The sequence below is a fragment of the Symphodus melops genome (genome assembly GCF_947650265.1).
Source record: "Symphodus melops genome assembly, chromosome: 15".
NCBI lineage: Eukaryota > Metazoa > Chordata > Actinopteri > Labriformes > Labridae > Symphodus > Symphodus melops.
This window is the reverse complement of record NC_136705.1, coordinates 4,626,693-4,645,553: the sequence shown is the minus strand read 5'-3', so window position 1 is coordinate 4,645,553 and position 18,861 is coordinate 4,626,693. Positions and strand designations below refer to the sequence as shown.

At 41.9% G+C, this 18,861-nt stretch overlaps 1 protein-coding gene across 8 annotated transcripts in view; it reads left to right on the top strand.

Annotated features, from left to right (window-relative positions):
- birc6 (baculoviral IAP repeat containing 6) overlaps window positions 1–18,861 on the top strand; it is a 132,715-nt gene that overhangs the window by 61,674 nt on the left and 52,180 nt on the right. For all 8 annotated transcript variants that reach the window (XM_079363051.1, XM_079363055.1, XM_079363053.1 and 5 more), the window contains exons 65-67: window positions 9,281–9,503; window positions 10,582–10,727; window positions 13,832–13,942. In XM_079363051.1, the coding sequence (XP_079219177.1) occupies window positions 9,281–9,503; window positions 10,582–10,727; window positions 13,832–13,942 (480 nt within the window). The remainder of the gene's footprint in view (window positions 1–9,280; window positions 9,504–10,581; window positions 10,728–13,831; window positions 13,943–18,861) is intronic.

Sequence of the window (18,861 nt, the reverse complement as noted above, 5' to 3'; positions counted from 1 at the left end):
GCCATGTCTTTGGGGGCATGCTACATGTGGCGACCTGGGAGAGACGGAGAAGAGAACGGCAGCTAAAGTACCAGTGCCTGTAAGCAACACGCTGACAGAGAGAGAGAGAGAGGAATCACAGCGTAGTGCTCAGCAACGCTTCCAGTGGGAAAAACTCCTTGAGCAATTTCTGCACTCTTCCAGTCTGTAGTGTCACCTGTCGTCAAAAAAAAAAAAAAAAATCCTTGTGATTGAGTGTCCCTTCACAAGTCTTTGCAGGCAGGTTTTTTTTTTTAAAGCGGGGGCTTCTGAATCACTCGCAGCATCTGTTTAGGGGGCGAGGAGGAACCCTCTCCCCGCTTGCCCCCTCCGCCTCCCCACTGCTCTCCTCATCCTTTTCCTTTCTGCTTTCTTGTCACTGTTTTGACTGAACTCGTCCACACAACTCCTCCACCCTCCTCCACACTTCACCCGTGAATCCACACACCCCCCCCCCCCCTCCCTCTTACTGTATCGTTGCTCTCGAATGCTCCGGACTTCACAGAGGAACAGTGCAATTAGCACCTTTTCAAAAAAGCAGCCAAACTGTCGGTGCAGTCCAAAATCCCAACCATGTCAACTCTTTATTGTCTGTAGGATAAAGCTGATAGTGACACCCAGCTGCGCCGAGCTAGGTAAGAACAGACTGATTCCTAATACAGTCAAGTCTAGCAGGTGATATTCCAGAAGAAAAGGAAAAGCTGTAAAATCCCATGAAGCTGACGTCTATAGAGAGGCAGAGGCAGCCGGAGTGCCAGACAGTCACGATAGCAATATGGATCTGCCGCGACCGCCAGTGACAGCAGTGTTATGGTACGTCTCCAACACCAGTTAGTCACCGGGGGGGGGGTCTGTGAATTGCATAACCAAGCAGAATGATTGCGAGAGAGGGAGGTTAGGATCCTGATGGCCGTGGCAATGAAAGAGTAGCATCATGAGAATGAGAGAGGGGGAGAGAGAGAGAGAGAGAGAGAGAGAGAGGGAGGGGGGGGGGGGGGGGGGGGGGGGAACAGCACTCCTCATGCTTACTGTTGTCTCCTCCTCTCCCACTGCTGTGGGGGCTGGTTGAGAACACGCATGCACACACCCGTACAGCTACCAGTTAAACGGCACAAAAAGCCAAAAGAGGAAAAAGGAGTTAAATTCAGCTTCATTGTGCCACACTCTGTTCTGAGTGTAGTCGAGCCCATCATCAGCTGCTGTTATTCTGGCAGACCTGGGGAGAGAGGGGAGGAGGGGGAGGCAACAATAAGAAGGCAGCGGGGAAATATAGGATGGTTGAGGCTTAGTCTGGGACAAAGAGGATGTGGGGGGGTTTGTGCACGCACTTAGATTTTTATCTAAAAAGATGGCTTCTGAAATGAAGATGATGATCCCCCTTTTTTATTTCAGAAATATATTCCTCTGAATCTTCGCTTTGTGACATCTCATCGACTGTCTCATGTCACCACCAAGTTTAATCCAGTTAATAAGCAAGTTTCTGAGGTTAATAAATAAGGACGATTTAATTTCCTTCCATCTTATGCACTTGACCATCGGTCAGTGCAGTTGGACTGCACATCTTAATGTATGTGAACAGGCTTCTGGTTCAGTCAGCTCATCTCTTCCAGCATTATGACTCACTCTTCCTCCTCTCCTCTTTGCTCATTGTTTTATTTTGGTTCAGGTAGGCAGGAAATGTGCTCCTCCAGCCAAAAGAAGAGTTTAAAATTTCACATGTAAAAGGTTCATTTTGTTTTAAAAATGAAGAGACAGACCCCTGCCAGGCTGAACTCATTGTTAATGCTTTCATGTTATAAATCGACCGCTCACAAACAACATTGCAGGATCAAGCAAACATTGAAGGGTAACCGGTTACACAGATAACTGAGCACCATTCGGTGTTAAATTTTAGCTCACGATTTCAAAGAAGTGCTCCTTTGTGTCTGGCTGGTGTGTTCAGAGCACACTTGTGTTTTTATACAATCCAACAGGAAGTGAATGGAGTCGAACTTTTCGTTTAAACAAAAAAAAGAAAATCAGTGCAAGAAGTTTTTATAAAATTAGGTGAAAAACAATTATAACGTCAAGAAATAAGCATAAAAAGAGGTGTCCTCTTTAATGGCCCAATAGGCTCCCATCAACGTCAGAACCCTTCATCTCTCTCATGTAATGTTCACATGAAGGTGCCATGTAGCATCAACTTTGTTGGGATGGTAAGTGGTTATCTACAGCTGAAACCCAACGAGCCTGACACCATCTCTGTGTTGTTTCAGAAACTTCATTGAACTGTGATCTGGCTCATCAACAAAGAAGAGGGGTTATCTAGCATAGCAGTTGTCCTCCTATCATCATCATCACGTTTTTTAGTTCTGGTTGTGTTAGTATAACTTTATAATTGATTGCTTGGTTCTGCTCTTAAAGGTTGTTTTTTTTCCTTCACTTCCCAGAGAGCGGCTTTAAAAATAAAAACAAGTGTGTTCATGGTGGACTTCATAGCCCCGTTTCCACACAGCAGTCCGGTACAGTTTGGTACGGTTTGGTCCGATTAAGCCCGATCCCGTTTGCATTTCCACAGCCACCCGTGCCCTATTATGTAGGCGGTGTGTAAGCCGGATGACGATGGCCGCTATGTAAATAGCATCATATGATAGCAGCTAACAGCTAACTAATAAATTCAACAAAGGAGAAAACGCTACACAAACAAAACCACGCTGGAAGACATCCAGCAGTTCATCTACTCTTTATCACAAGAACTCATTCAAGCTTTGTTTCAGATAAGTCTGTGTGCCGCGAGGAGAAATACAGACATAAACAATCAGTTGTGTATGGTTTAAAGACGGCAGAGTTTTGTTTGCCGAACGTAACGCAGGGAGTGACGATTCTTTCAACCAATCAATGGACTGTAGTGTTTTGCTCCACCTTTTTTCGGGTCGGCTCCACATTCTTGGCACCTCAACGGAAGGGTCCCAAAAAGTGGGACGTTATGGATCGGTTATTTGGGAATCTTTCCTGGGATTAGTGTATGGAAACACTGCAAAATGCGCGCCGGACCGAGCCGGACCGCTCAGTGGAAACGGGGCTCATGTCTATGATGGTCTGCATGTGTATAGATCAGAGACAGACAAATGGAAATAAATAAATAAAAACAACATTCTGGAAGATTATTGGACGGCTTTCGTTCCTCATTGTGTCACCTTAATGTGCGAGCATATATCTCCATCAAGCCGGCATCACGCCCACTGTCGACATTACCAGGCAGATCAATAATATATAGTTTGAGTGGTGCAGTTTTCTTGACCTCAGGGGATTATAGAGCTGCAGCTGAATTATTGGAGGTCAGTGAAGTGATACAGCAACAAACTTATTTCCTCCAAGCTCCCATCCTTATGCCCTCCATCTTTGGAATTTCCTCTGGTTGACCTTAACCTTGACCTTCCTTGTTGTGGACTAGTTTAGGAAACTTTAAAACTGTATGTCAGGGTACGCCGGATGCCGTAGCCGCGTCAGCTGCGTAATAGCGTCACATGATGGCAGCTAATCGCTAACAGCTAACCCACTGATAAATTCAACAAAAGAGAAAAACCCGACAGTAGCCAAAACCAATGATGGAAGACATCCAGCAATTCATCTACTTTGTCACTGACATGTGACTCTGTATTACAAAAACACAATCCGGCTGTGTTTCAGAGAAGGCCGTGCGCCGCGAGAAGAAATACAGACGAATAAACAATCGACTGTGTATTTAAAGTCGGCGGGGTTGTGTTTGCTGCTGTTGCACGGAAAGTGACGATTCTTTCGACCAATCAAAGGACTGCAGTGTTTAGACCCTCCTTTTAGGGTCGGATCGATATTCTTGTCACCCCAACATAAGGGTCCCAAAAAGTAGGACGGTACGGTTTGGTTATTTGGGGATCTTTCTCGGCTTTAGCCGAGACGAACTGAACTGAAGTGCTTGGTAGAAACAGGACTTTACGTATAAAGTGTAACAAGTAGACATTGAGTTCTGCATTTTACTATACGTGTCTTACTCTTTACAAGAAACCGTAGATTCAAGTTAATGTTTTTAAAGAGACGTATAAAATAACTTTTCTGGGTCACAGCAATCAGGTCGTAGACTTCATATAACCCCGTTAAGATGTCCACACAGAGAATGTCAACCCAAAACAAAGTCACTCTATCTTGGTTTATAAAAGCATTCTTTGTTCACCAAAAAAACTCTCCTGTCCTTTGAAATGGCACAGAGCTTCGGGCCCTTTTTTGTGGTTGTTCCACATCGTTTTGCTTTGATGCACATTATCATTTTAGTGTCCACTGAGGCACACTGTGTTTGCGGAGACATGTCACCGTCCAACTATTTCAGCTGGTCTGGCCTGGAGGAGCCAGGAGGACCTGACACCGTCCAGCTATGAGCTTGAGTCAGAGCTTGAGCCACCCACTCGGTGTGACCCACATGCTCAACGCCTTCTTTCATCCGTTGTAACAGCAGCAGCAGCGAGCCCACGCCTCCTCTCTCCCATTCACCCATGAATAAAGTCTCAGTGGTAACCTGTAACATTGTGTTGCCTATTTTTATTGACCATGTCAGTAAACGGGTGGGTGTGTGGAATAGATGGCTTTATTAAGATCTATGAGAGTTGCTATCAAGAGACAGCAGACCATTGCAGATCGGAATCAAGTATCGAACACAATCCGGGTAAGAAGGATTTAGCAAAACTTCTCCACTGACAAGCGAGCGCAATAGATGACTAACATCCACCGTAACTGCTGTGATCATGTTATTTCATTCTTGTTGCAGCTTCACCCCAGAAAACGAAACAGAATTCAAGTCTTTTGATTGATTTTGTAAACGTGTCACTGCGTGGCTTTGAGATGCTCTATTTCCAACAGGAAAAGGCCCCCTCTCTCTCTCGTATTATGACACACCCACACACTTGCAGTACCAGGCAATTAAGGGCTATAATAAAGTGTTCTCTTTTATACTATGAATCTTGGTTACACTCATTAGAAACTGTCCGTGGTCCCAGGAGCTGTATAATCTGCTGCTCTGCAATGATTCATTTTGTTCCACTGAGATAAAGAAAACGTGTTATCTGGACCGGTCCATTCCAGTCACTTAAAGGAATTGTTTGTTCGGAGCAGTGATATTTTTCAGTAGAAAGTTTAGCAGAAACTGGCACAATTTTCCTCTAAAAACTAATTATCATTTCCTCCATAACACCGATCTGAATCCTTTATGTTTGCACACCAGCAGTGTCCTCCGTGCACAGGGCTTTCTTCAGTAATTAAATGCACAGAGGTGGCCAACTCTAAACAAGTCCCTCCCTCACACCTCTCTGTGTTCCTGTTGTGAACGTCTGCTCCCCCAATGTCTCATCCCCAGTGAAATACCAAACGCCAGTCTGTCAGCTGTAATTACGAGTCTCTTCCTTGTTAACAAGGGACTGTGGGACAGAGAGGGATAAAAATTGGACGAAAGTAAGTCAGGAGTGGACGACGAGGTGTAGAGGTTAATTAGGATCTCTTTGTTTGGCATTTTATTGTTACTCTTTTCACTGTGGTGGAAATGTGTCAGATACAACACTAACAATCCTTAAAAAAAAATCATACATCGAGCTAATTAAAAGATCCCAGGCAGGATTTCTGTGGTTTCTTATCATTAGATGGATCTATTTGGTCGATGAGGTTATCTGAGCAGATGCTGTTGACATTTAACAGGTGTGCAGGGAAAGCCACGCCTCCCTCTACATTTATTAACCGTTTATGTGCACACTAATGTAATAGCTGAATTATTTTTTGCACATTTATTTTTACAAACTTCTGTCACTTTGCTTTATTGGATGCAACACAACACCATTGATGCCACATGTTTGACTGGTTCCAGCATCATTAATTGATGCGATGGTCTGAAGTCACCACTCAGTACTGCCATCACTCAGCCCACAGCCAGACAGGATGTGATGTCATACTTTGCACTGAACATCCTGACTGTGCACTAAAGGACCAGGGATTCTACCACTGTATGTAACACCCCCGTTTCCAGCTGTTCGGATGTATAAGCACATAAGTATGTCGATACTGGGGGTTCCCACTGCTTCTGGTGGTATTTGTGCATCCTCATTCCACATATCTATCTTATGTTATCTCAATCTACGACTGATCTTTTGCTCATCATACTTCATGCAAGAGAAAGGCTTCAAAACATTGATGTGTTTGGAGAAACGTTACACAGAAATAAGCATGTGCCTCTGTACTCGACCGCCAGCAGCTGACTGAACAGGAAGTAGGATTTTAAAGATAGCGCGATCAATATGAGCGATACGGGAGAGAAAAACATTCAATACAGATCTATCGGCCGATATCTTAGTTCTAGGTTTGAGCTGTACAGCTATATAGATATAGATATAGATATATAGATCTACACAGACTTTTATTGCGTTGATTCCTCAAATGTCGTCATCACATCACTTCTGCTAAAGATGTAAAATGAAGACAGGATGGTCACTCAACTGGAACGTTACAGAACATGTACGTGCATAAAGCTTGTTGTAATCCATATAGCGCCCTCTGCTGGTGAAAGAGAACCGCTCGTGTATGACAATAAAACTGAAATAAGATGGTGTTTGACTGGTGATTAAATCTCATAGTACCAGCACATCAAATTAGCCGATACCATGATCAGTGTATATTGCCAATGAATCGTTCAGGTTCTAATCTTAAAAGCATAAATGAAAGAAAACACAGCCACATAGAATAAAGAAAGAGAGGCTGTGTGAAACAAGCTCACTCCACAGCAGCCTCTGCCATCAGTGTGTGAATATGTAGGTGTGACCTGCGGCTATACATGCTCAAGTCCATTTACAACCAGCAGTGTTTCTCCTGAGCTTCAGTATAGTTTATTATGACATGAGACATTGACTTGTGTTCTTTTAAAAACAGTTGCAATCTCTCCCTCAAAGGCAGCGTCTTACGTCCAGCAGACCAAGCGGCAACAAAAACCAGCAACCTGACATCTCAGACATGTTTGGGTTTTTTTTTTATTTTTTTATTTTTTGTGATGTCAAAAAGCACTTGTATGCTTTTGTACTCCGCTTTGAGCCAGCTGGGTCCTCACATTGTTTTCATTCATACATCTGTATGCCCACACAACTCAGCATGCTGTCGGAGATTTGAGAAGACCATTTGAAATCTCAGTCTAAAGCGTGATCGAACACTCCCTACTGCAATTTTCCCTGCTGCTGTTTGTTTCTGGATGATTCACAGCCTGACTTGAAATGCAACTTCCTGACACACTATTTTGCCGAGGCAAATGATGTGACAATAGGTGATTCTACAGAGTCGAACAGGGAGACATTAAAATCCGACAGTATTGCCTTTATTTCAGGCAGCTCTTACATGCGCCACACTAACTCATCACAGGTGCTCTCATTCAGGTCCAGGGGCCCCCTGTTAACTATTCATCAGCCTGGGAATTTGACATGGCGACACACGGTCTTCTATCTCCGTACAGCTCCCAGAAGGCCCTAAATCACACAGAATGGAGGTACGCTGTTCGTAGCACTGCGATGACTGCGGGTCAGCACCACCAAGATATTCATAGCTGTGATGGATGTCCAGCCTCGTTGGGCTGCTGAGGAGAGCAACCTCGCTTTTCTCTTTGCTCTGCTTCACTGTTACGAGACAGCTGAAATATCATGAAAGTGTATATTTACAGTAGAGCCACAACATTGTTTACCGCGGAGTTGTTGGACTTTATGTCATTTTCACAGATCACAAAATCTCACATGTGCATGAGAAGGGAAAAGGTTTTTGGGGGGTTATTGTGAGAAAACCAGTCCTGCTACATTTCAAGATTCAATAATATTTGTATCCTAATACACTCGGCAGGGATCTTTTGATTGGCTGTATTTATTTATTGAAGGATTGTTTGTGTTATACCTGACATATCTCCCGCACAGTGAAAAGAGGAACAATCTGACATTGTCACAGGGACGGAGTAATTACAGAGTACTTACACAGGTGTAGCAAGAATTGGATTAGAATTCTACTGGTGGTGTCACCCAGAGACAATGCTTGAAGGGTCTGCGAGCAGATTAAAGCGCGGTGAGGTCAGTGTTGTGCAGAGACCGGGAGGACAGTACAGAGTGGAGAATTTCAATATAAATGTAAAACAGTCCAGGAGCCACAAACAAGAGCTGTTCTATTTATTTTGAGGCTGACACTTCAAGGCAAGCACGCACACACACACACACACACACACACACGCACACCAAAGAGCCGCTCTCTAAACAGGATATGGCTTACATGGTCAGCTTGTTGATGATTGCTTCACTCTCTGAACAGACTCTTGTTTTTGATTGGCTTCTTGTCGAGCATTTGATGCAACAAAGGAAACGTCAGTTGGCTCCAAATAAACGGCGGCTGGCCAACAGTTTGTCTTTATTGTTTTAGCATTGACACAGGCTAACCTATTCCAAACACTTTTTGAAAACCATTTCCTCCCTGTCAGTTTCTTGGTGGCATCAAGCTTAGTGTGGAAGACTTCAGTGAAGAACCTTGAATCTCATGATGAATGTTGAGACTTTTCTACAAAGCGTTTTTGAACTCTTCATGAACTTTTTTCAACTATTGGAGTTCTACCCAATAGCTTTAAGTCACCCACCAATGAAAACAATGATACAAGGTTAGTTTGTTGACGTCCTGGTTTAGTGTCACTGTTTCGAAGTTGTCCCTTACCGTGTCCCCCCACATTCCTCCGCTGGCCTGCGTCTCTACTCTCACCATTTGAAGGAAAATACCCCCAAAAAAATATCGTCCAATACGTCCACGCTTTAGTTAGGCTTCCTATTTGAAGCTAGCTAACTTTGTTAGCCCCTAAAATGATGCATGATTTTTGAACAGGACCAAATGTTAGTTATACAATGATTTACTGCAAACAATGTGAGGTGGGTGTAAAGTGTGTGACGTCTGCTGCCCAGAAGCTTTGAAACAATGGAGCAGCAGGCTTTTCTCACACAGAGTAAATCAGTTCGCAGTTACTTTGTGTGGGTCATAAACGATTTTGTTGCAGTGTCAGACAGTTTGTTTAAAGTATTATTTTTGATCGTATTTTTATTCATGCTGTGGCTTCAATGATTGGGTCATGTATCTATAAATATATGCTATTAAATATGAACAGAGCAGTGCCATAGAGATGTCCTGTAGAAAAAGAAAGTAAACAAACACCTTTTGTTCCTCTTTCTGTGGAACATCTCCCTCTTCATCTCCTCTCTTCCCTCTGCAGTTCTAGATATGGCACGACATGTGCCTCTATATCGGGCGCTGCTGGAGCTGCTGAGGGCCATTTCTACCTGCACGGCGCTGGTTCCTCTGCTGCTGCCTCTGTCTGGAGACCCCGGGGAGGACGAGGAGGAAGAGGATGAGGAACGCTCCGAGGGACAGACCTCTGTTGGGATGCTGCTGGCCAAGATGAAGACATGTGTGGACACGTACACCAATCGCCTCAGGTGAGATAGGAAAAAAAAAAACTCAAGCCATCAGTGATTCATGGAATAATTAAGAATCATGAGGAAAATTTAAATCTCAATGTTGACCAATTGAATAAAGCTATACGAGATTATTGTAGCATTTAGGGTAACCCCAATGTATAACACTGAAGGGTTACTGTGTTATTTACCACTTTGATCAAATCAAGAATTTATCACTCATTGTTATTCTCCCTTTTCTGCCAAATGGCTGAACTGGGAGTCTCAGCATGTATAGCCAGATGTGTTTGTGGCATTAAAATGCATCCAGGGCGACCTGAATGTACCCCGAGAGGTATGGAGACGCAAATAGATTCAGTCACTGATCACTGAGCCGCTATTTGAAGTTGGTCAGGAACACATGTCGATAAATATATGATGTGCTTCTTTGTGGCTGGAAAAGGCTTAAGCCTCAGCAAAAAAAAAAGCAATGCTTTTACTTTGCATTAGAGACACACACACACATTTTCACACGTGGCCCACACCATCTCCAGATGAGTGAGCCTCCTTCCTTACCTTACAGCTCTGGTACATTTCCTCACGACATGTTGTTCTCAGGTTTACATCCATGCACACTGCATACATACATGGCAAAGTGCCTGATAATGTATGATGTTCCTGATGGTGTTTTTAAAAAATGCATGTCATAAATGTTGCAGCAGCCTTCCCATGGCAGCATGGTTCATTTAAGGTACCACATGCAGAAAACCTTATAGCTACTCTTATTTCTTTGAGACTTAAGCGGTCATACTAAATGACTTGCTGCTGTTCTTTTGACATTATGCATACGAAAAAATATAGTCTGGAGTATTATGTAAGTCCAGGTGCATATTTTGACATTTTTGCTGTAAAAAAAAGAAACAGGATTGTGTAAATAAAGGACAAACCAGATAGTGGTGGGCAATGTGGAAAACATACTGTGTATTACAACTATTTTAAAGCAAAATCACCAACTGTGTCAGTTTGGAAAAATAAATTATTTCTGACAAAAAAATATATATATATATCCTTCCTAACTACAACCCAGTATTACAGGCTGATGTATATTTGTGTGCTCCAGGTCAAAGAAAGATAAGAGTAAAGGTGTGGTGAAGACAGACAGCTCGGATCCAGAGCCCGAGGGTTTGACTCTCCTGGTTCCTGACATCCAGAGGACAGCTGAGATAGTCTACGCTGCAACCACCAGCCTGCGGCAGGCCAACCAGGGTACGTATACAACGCATACTGTGCAAATCGTACTCATCATAGCCTCCTGGCTTCCAGCAACTATACCAGTTCATTAGAACTCAAATACAAACCCAGTCTCATTAAATGTGTTGACATAATTGTAAGCTTTTTTATAGAATCAAGTCCTGACGTCAGTCGGTGTCCTTGCTTTCCCCCCTGACCTTGGCTTGCACCCAGTGTTTTCTCTTTCCCTTCTCTCAACTTGATCTGAATAATTCCAGCGCTTCATAATTCTCAGTCAAGTCATCCTCTCGCCTCTTCTGTTGTCTGTCTCCTGCCCTCATAGAGCAAGGACAAGAAAATAGGTCCTCTAAGTTTAGCTGAACAAAACGTCTGAATTCCCTCAACTGTGATTGATTCTGCCCTGATATTTAATCTTAGGACGCTATTGGCCTATTTTTTGAAAGTCTAACTTGATTTAACTGTCTCAAGATTAGAACTAGGCACTCCCTGTAAGCCCATGTAAGATGTCATTATTGGACTGTACTCAGAAGCGTCAGATTATACTGAGTGAAGGATCTACTCTTTGTTTTCTTCATTACAGTTCTGTGCAATACACACCTCCCACATCAGCGTAGAACTATGTTTTAACCTGTGAGATGTGTGCTGATGTCGGCGATGGTTGGACATCATAACGACCCAATTCCTAAAAAGATGGACATACACCACAGAATGGGATGATTTTTAAAACTCTGAAACTTCATTTATTAAAAAAATAATTAAAACAATTTGAATTCAATGCTGGCAACATTTTTTTTACTTACAAGAAACAAAAATCCTGACTAACAACAGGCAATGAATGCTGAAGATAAACCTTTTAAAAGAAAGTTCTGGATTGATTTATGCTGCTCTACAGATCGAATTTTATTTTTAAACTCAAAACAATACAGAACTCCAATCTGGACGCTTGACTCCAGCATGGCTCTGGAGTCAAGATCCTGGGTGATAAACTGGCCTTCCAGCAGTCACCCTTGATAAAAGTTTGAAGCATTATGAAGCGTAAATTAAGACAAAGTGTCCTGAGCTGTTGAACAGCTGAAATCCTACATGAAGCAAGAATGGTAAAACTTTCCACTTTTAAAATGACAGATTTATTTAAAAAAAATGTTAACAGTTGTTGAAGAAAAAGGGATGTGCTAAACATCTGTTAAATTAACATTTACCAACTTTTTTTAAAAACATGTTGCTGGAATCAAATTCAAAACGGGCGTATCATTTTCCAAAACAATAATTTTGATTGAATTTAGATTAAATTTGGGGTTTCGAGACTTTGCGAGTCATCCTATTTGTTTGAATTTGTTTCCGTTTTTTCTATTGATTTATTTTTCTGTACACAACGTCCCAGCTGTAAACAGTAGTCCAGATATGCCCTCTAACTGTTCGGGGAGAGGTGTAGACCATGGACTCTGTACGTCCTGCCTTTAAAATAGTCTCACCAGCCTCTATTTTCTCACTCCTTCCTGATGGACGACTGTGACCCCTCGTTGAATCTGTTCAGTACACTTCACATTTTAACTCTTATTGTAGATGGAGAAATAAAGACATGAAGCAGATTCTTCTCGCTTGCCAATATTCACATAAAGAAAGCGGCACCATCAATAAAATGTCGATCTCCCTCCGGAGAAGTTTTACACTCACTCCACATAAATAGAGCCTAACTGATCACTTAGGACGGAGGCACCACTGCTAGATCTGCTGCTAGCAGGGGGTTATGGGTAATGACTTCATCTGAACAAATCCATATGATAAAAGGTTTCTGGAATCACACATCACATAGGGTTGTGCAGGGTGGAGCTTGAAACATGAGGGCCATGACTGATGTATAATCATTTAATTGGTGCAGAGGCTTTAAGAAATACATCTCTGAGAGAAGCCCTGGTCAGAGCCGAGCACCATGATGATGAGTGAGGAGAGGACGTATTCATCTGGAGCGTGGATGTAGCCATGCTTACTGACTGGCCAAATAAATGAGGATCTAAACACTGTCATGTGCACATCTTCTGGATTGTATTTCTATAGTTTATCATTTTAGTGTCAATATTTTACTTTATCCTTAACCTTGGAAAAATATTACTTTGACTATTCATTAAAAAAGTATCCTTCTGATTGGCTGACTGGATGAGTATGGATACCAGCAACCTGTGTGGTATGAGATAAAGATAGATGGATGGCTGTACTTTATTGATCCCAAGCTGGGAAATTGTACTGTGTGAAAAGTCAAACGTCCTTTAAACCGGCACAAGTATTTTGTTTTGTATCATGAAAAAAGAAAAAAAAACCTTTACCATGATTCCTTTTTTAAAATGTTATTGGGTAAGTTGTACATGAGTTAAATTCTGGATTACACTCTGTCTGGCTGCTACACACCACTACGCAGGTAGCAGGCCGGGGGTGTTGGGGGCCTGGTTTGTCCGTACTCGGGAGGTGACCTGGCATTTCTCCTTGCTACCTGACCGATAATCATGATTTTGGTCTGCACTGGGACTTGAACCGGCGACCCTCTGGTTCATTTTATGCTAACATGGGACAATAACATCTCCTGATGTATTTGTTGGGCTCTTGTACAGAGGTTATTACATTATTTTGACATGTATTGATCAACACTTTGACATTGCCGTTACCACAGTAAATGCAACTTGTCAACAGTAATATTAAGAACATCTAACAGTTGTAACTTCTCATTGCACGAGAAAACTGCAAAAAGTGTGAAGGTCTAGTTCGATGTGTTCACTTTGAGATTCGTTTGGCTTTTCTACTTTCTTCATTTGCAGCCTGGCTGCTTGTCTTATTGCTTGTGCTTTGGTTTTTTTCATCTAAGCCATAAACAGACGTGCTCTGCTCAATGGGAAAACCTTTTTATCTCACCTCCACATTGCCTGTGAAGACTGTGTGTTTTTGACAAAGATAAGTTTTTCACTGATAAATAACCCCTGTGGCAGGTTGTTCTGAGAGGATTTTCACAAAGGACGACTTTCTATAGTGGGCGCTTCTTCTCTGAAGTGGTTACTCTCTGAATGGCTTCTTCTTTGTTTTGTATTTTTTTGTCTTATCTTCACGATTTATGTCTCTCATCTCCTTAACAGAGAGGAAGTTGGTGGAGTCTTCAAAGAAGGTTTCAACTCGCCCCAAGCCGCTGTCCATTCTCCGCTCTTTAGAGGAAAAATATGTTGCCGCCATGAAGAAGCTGCAGTTCGGTGAGTTGTAATACAATTATTTGGATATTTCCAACATTTTCTCAGACATAGCAAGAGCATCTATACCAGAGCTGTATCATATTGGAAAAACTAACATTGCAATATTTTTTTCTTTCCGCAACACTCGCAAATATTTGGTTGTGCCTATAAACCCCTCTTATTTCAGCCCTGATCAGAACAGCCTGTTTCTGTGTCTGTAGCTTTAAATGCAAATGCACTGTGTCTGACCACGCCCCTCTCGATGGGCTCAGCTCAGCCGTTGGATCACTTCAGTCTAATATTGGGTCAATATTCCCGCCGTGGCTTAAATCAACCCAGTGAAATGACCCAGAAGATGAGGACCAGCATTATTTAGGGAGTATATGAACGTTGTGAAGGGAGTCCTCTTTTTAGTAGTTTCTGTGAGCACAAAAAAAAAAAAGTTTCCATATTGTGCCTTCCCGAGTTCTTACTTTGTCATGTGAATTGTTCTTTGTAAAGAACTTGTTATTAAACATTATAGTGGCGGTGCTTTGCTTTGGAAGGGAACAGGAAGCTCATATGAAATCTTGTCATTCTGATTATTCATATTAATACATTGGTTTATACATTGGTTATAAATACATTTTTTCCTTTTTTTAATTTATTATCATTTATTGTCATTTTATGGTGGAAACTGTTGAAGTAAAGAGTACCAAAGACAAAGAATACATTTGTGTTTCAAAGTTGAAAGATTTAGTGCATGTAGTCTACTTTCTGAAGGTAAAACAAACTCAAATAAAAAGTATCGTAGAGTGATTTTTAAATTTATTGTTCAATTAGAACTGGATTTATTTTTTAATTGTGGGAAGAAACCGGAGCTCCCCGGAGTAAACCCACACCGCACTGTAGTTCACATCAGCGCGGCCCTTTGGATAGTAAAGTCTGATGTTGATATGGTGGGTCTGATTATGTGACAGCCTAACTTTATCAGATATCAGTGGGATCTTGGCTACTGTCTATAAGAAGATTGGTAAAGCTTCCTTACGCTGTTGTGAGAGTCACTCTGGCATTTGGACCGTGTTGTCTGTGGTGGACATGGCTTCATCGGGCTGTCACTTTCTCTTACAGTACCTTTGTTGGGTATATGTGGAAGCATCAATATTTCTTTATTACCGGGCTTCCCGCTATAAGGAGATGGGTAACGCTTCCTTGCGCTAATGAAAGATTCACCCAGCTCTTTGGATTGTGGCGTCACTGGTTGATGCTGCTTTTGTGAAATGTGTGGCTGACTATTTTTGTTCTGCATAGGTGGTGGCCCAACTCTCGTGGCAGTTGTTTGAGAGCGCTGCTTAGATGAACAAAGTTGTTCTGGTTTCACTGAGGTTTTGGATTGTGCAGTCTGTGGCAGACTTGGCTTCAGCTTAGTCAAATCATCCTTCTTGGCATTTAGGGGTTTTTGATGACTTGCCGCAGGGACATTGTGATGGGGAGGAGTCTGAAGTGTACCCTTACGGGTGTGCTCCCCTGCATTAAAGACATTTCTCGACTGTCTTGGTTGAACAGATTTTTCGGTCCTCTTCTTGAAAGATTTTTGAGGTTGCATACTGTCAATGTCAATGTTGTCATCTGAGTCCCCTTGATTTTCTGCATCAAGAAAAGCTTCAATGACAATCATCTCATTGATCTTCTCCTCCACAAAACTCAAAGAGGATAGGACGTCCTGAGAAAAGCTGCTCACATCATCCTGAATTACTGTAGAGTCATACTCTATCTGATAGCAAATGTTTTGTAATCTACTCTTGGCCTGGTCTATGAATTTTGTTTTGATGGCGTTTTGGTTTTCATATTTCTCAGCCCGTTCCTCCATTTCACTTCCTTGCTCCAGTAAACTTCTGACCTGCAGGGAAATGTCTTGATCGTGTTGTAAATCTGCTTCTGTTAGCTGCTCCAGCTCAGATATCAAATGACTGTTTTCATCTCTGAGAGCCTCAGTGTTTGTGTTTTGGTCATGGATGAGTTTTTCTAGAACAGAGGAGTTGTAATCCGCCTTGATTAATCGTGTGACCGCCAGGTCTAAGTCTTCCTCCCCTGTCATACTCTGCATCATCTCAAACATTTCCTTCAGCTCGTCCACAGACTTCTCTCCTGCACATATCCTCTTTAGCTCGTAAATCCTCTTGAGAGACAACTCTTTACGTCCCTCCTTATGACTTAACTTTTGCTTAGATTGTTCAACGAAGAGTTGTTGCCGTCTGCGCTCATGTTCCAGAGTAGCGGTCAGTTGGCCCACGTCGTCATTATACCGTTGAAGTTTCTCTTCTGCCTCAGCGGTCTTCGTTTTCAGTATCTTTTCTTTTTTTCTACATGCATCATGAACAGCAATAGCCTCGTGCTGAAGTTTAGTATTCAACGTCTCGTCCGCCTTATGTTTCTTTTCAAACACTTTTTCGTCATTTAGAAAAGACTCATGTTCTTTTTCTAATAACCCCTCCTCCTTCTTCAAATGAGTGATGTCTGCTTTACCTTGATTGATGCAAGAAATGGTAAATATCTTCTTCCTTTTATACCTCTCTATAAGCTTTTCCCTTCTGTCAAGGTTTGCGAGTATTCTATTATCGTGGTCCCGTGCCCTTAGATGCTTTATCGTCTGCCTCTTTTCTCTTAACTTTTCGCGACGCCATTTATCTTGGTTCTCCTCCAACTTTCGAGAAAGTTTGCCGTACAGCTTTAACACATCTCTAAGTCTTTCCTCGTCCTCTGTATCACGCTCCTCGAGCGTCATGCTGTAACATGGACCCGCCTGTGTGCTGAACTCTTCATTCTCCCTTCGCAGAATTGTAAGATCACGGTTGTCTTTGAAGTCGGTGTTCTTCTCCCTCCTTAAGTTTTCCTTCATTTGTCTTTGTTTAAATATAAGCTGTTTTTGGAGCTGAGCTAATTCTGACTCTAGAGCTTCCATCTCAAAGTCTGGTAAATCAGTTGTGACATTCCTAGATTTAGCCATGGCTTTTAAAGTCAGCAGCTAAAAGTTGAAAATCAGATCCTGTTGAGTATACCGTCAGCTCACTGGTTGCTGTTGTCCTGATGAGTTCAAGAATAATTTACCAAAGACATTTGATAGTTACTTTTTGTCTTTGATCTCTTGCATAACTGATGATGTCATATTCCAGATGATGTCACATTCTAGATATTCAAATGTAAACAGAAATGTTAAGATGAAAAAAATTACAAAAGATTCCAAAGACTACAAGTGTCAAACTTAGTTGCCAAGCAACCCCAGCAGTCCTCTGACAGCCTGTAGTGAATGAATCTGTCAACACAAAGAAAACACGTTTTCTTTTATTATTATTATTTGAAATTGTTTGTGAACTTCAATTATTAAATATAATTTTCTGCTAAATATAATTTTATACTTGTACAGGAAATAAATAATGGCAGTTGCCCATTTTCAATAATAATAAAAATGTATTTTTTTTAATGATTTTCTTTTTGCTGTCACAGCAATCTCAGTTGTAAATGAATGAACTTTTGGTGCGCCATACTTTTACAGCACTTTGCCTATTCCTGTAAAGGCAAAAACAACAAAGACCATGAATATTCAAAATAGCATATATCAGAAATGTAACAGTCTCATAATTCAGTCCACATCATGCCCCTGTTATTATTAGTACACAGCCATCTCAGAGGCTCAACTTCAAAAACTTCAATTGTTAGATGTCTAAGGAGCCCTAACATCTGAACCTTGTTTTGTCTGTTTTCAGTCTTTTTCCAAGCTGAGAAACCATCGACTGTCCAACATTTGCATCACTTCTAAACTGTCTTGCCAACATTGCAGGCCCTAATGAAAAAGCCAATGATTTGTCACTGCATGCATGACTTCTATTTGGAGCTGTTATCCGTGTCACTTCTGTCAATTCAGAGGAAGGCGATAAAGATATCAGTGGCGCTTCAGTAAGAAACTCCTCTTTTCTTTTGTTTCTGACCAAATCAAGAAAAAACAAAAAAGCTCTCTGATGAAAAATAATGGATTTGTGGGATTCAAAGGGCAGCACACAGATTGTAGGAGCCTAATGTCACATTTTATGCTTCTTTGCTGAATATCTTCTCTGAAAAATATATTTCCAAAACTTCAGTTTTGGAAATATATTTGTAAATCGCGATCCTGAAGTCATTGTTGCTCGCATATAGATTGGTGTAGTTTTGAGTCCTAAAACCAGGTAGGGAGTTATAGAGCTGAAACGATTCCTCGAATAACTCGAATAATTCGATTACAAAAATTCATCGAGGAATTTTCGCTACCTCGAGGCTTCGTTAAGTTTGGGGTTTTTTTGCGTCATCAAAACTTTGGTATGAGCATTGTAGCATTAGACATCCTTGCAGCAGTCTTGCGTGGTTACAGTCATCAGAGATGGCAAGCTACCACTAGCTTATTTAGTTATGGAAGAAAACACAGCACACCTGCTTCTTTGTCGGAGCTCTTGACGGAGACCAGTTTTATTATCACGCATGCGCACATGCGGCAAACACAAATTCAGTGACATCACAGCATGTATGTAAATGAACGTGGCTTTGCATCTCATTTTAGATATGCTTAACAAGTATAAAACACGTTTAATGTAGCTGCACCTACCTGCTCCTCTCTCTTACACACAGACACTTCAACACGCGCGCACACGCGAGCGTGTTGTGCCCCTTTTAACTTTTAGTCAGCACACAGTTGATCCGTGATCCATATGACCCAGTCAGGAACACGTGATCCGGTCAAACGGTCGGCTTTTCTCCGTTCACTCTCTCCGTGCTTGCAGCTAACATAACGATAGCAACGCCCTCTCACAGTCTCTGTCATAGACACGTCTCTGGTCTCTGTAGTCTCAGCTAACGTAACGATAGCAGCGTCCTCTCACAGTCTCTGTCATAGACACGTCTATGGTCTCTGTGAGCAGACAGAGATACACTTT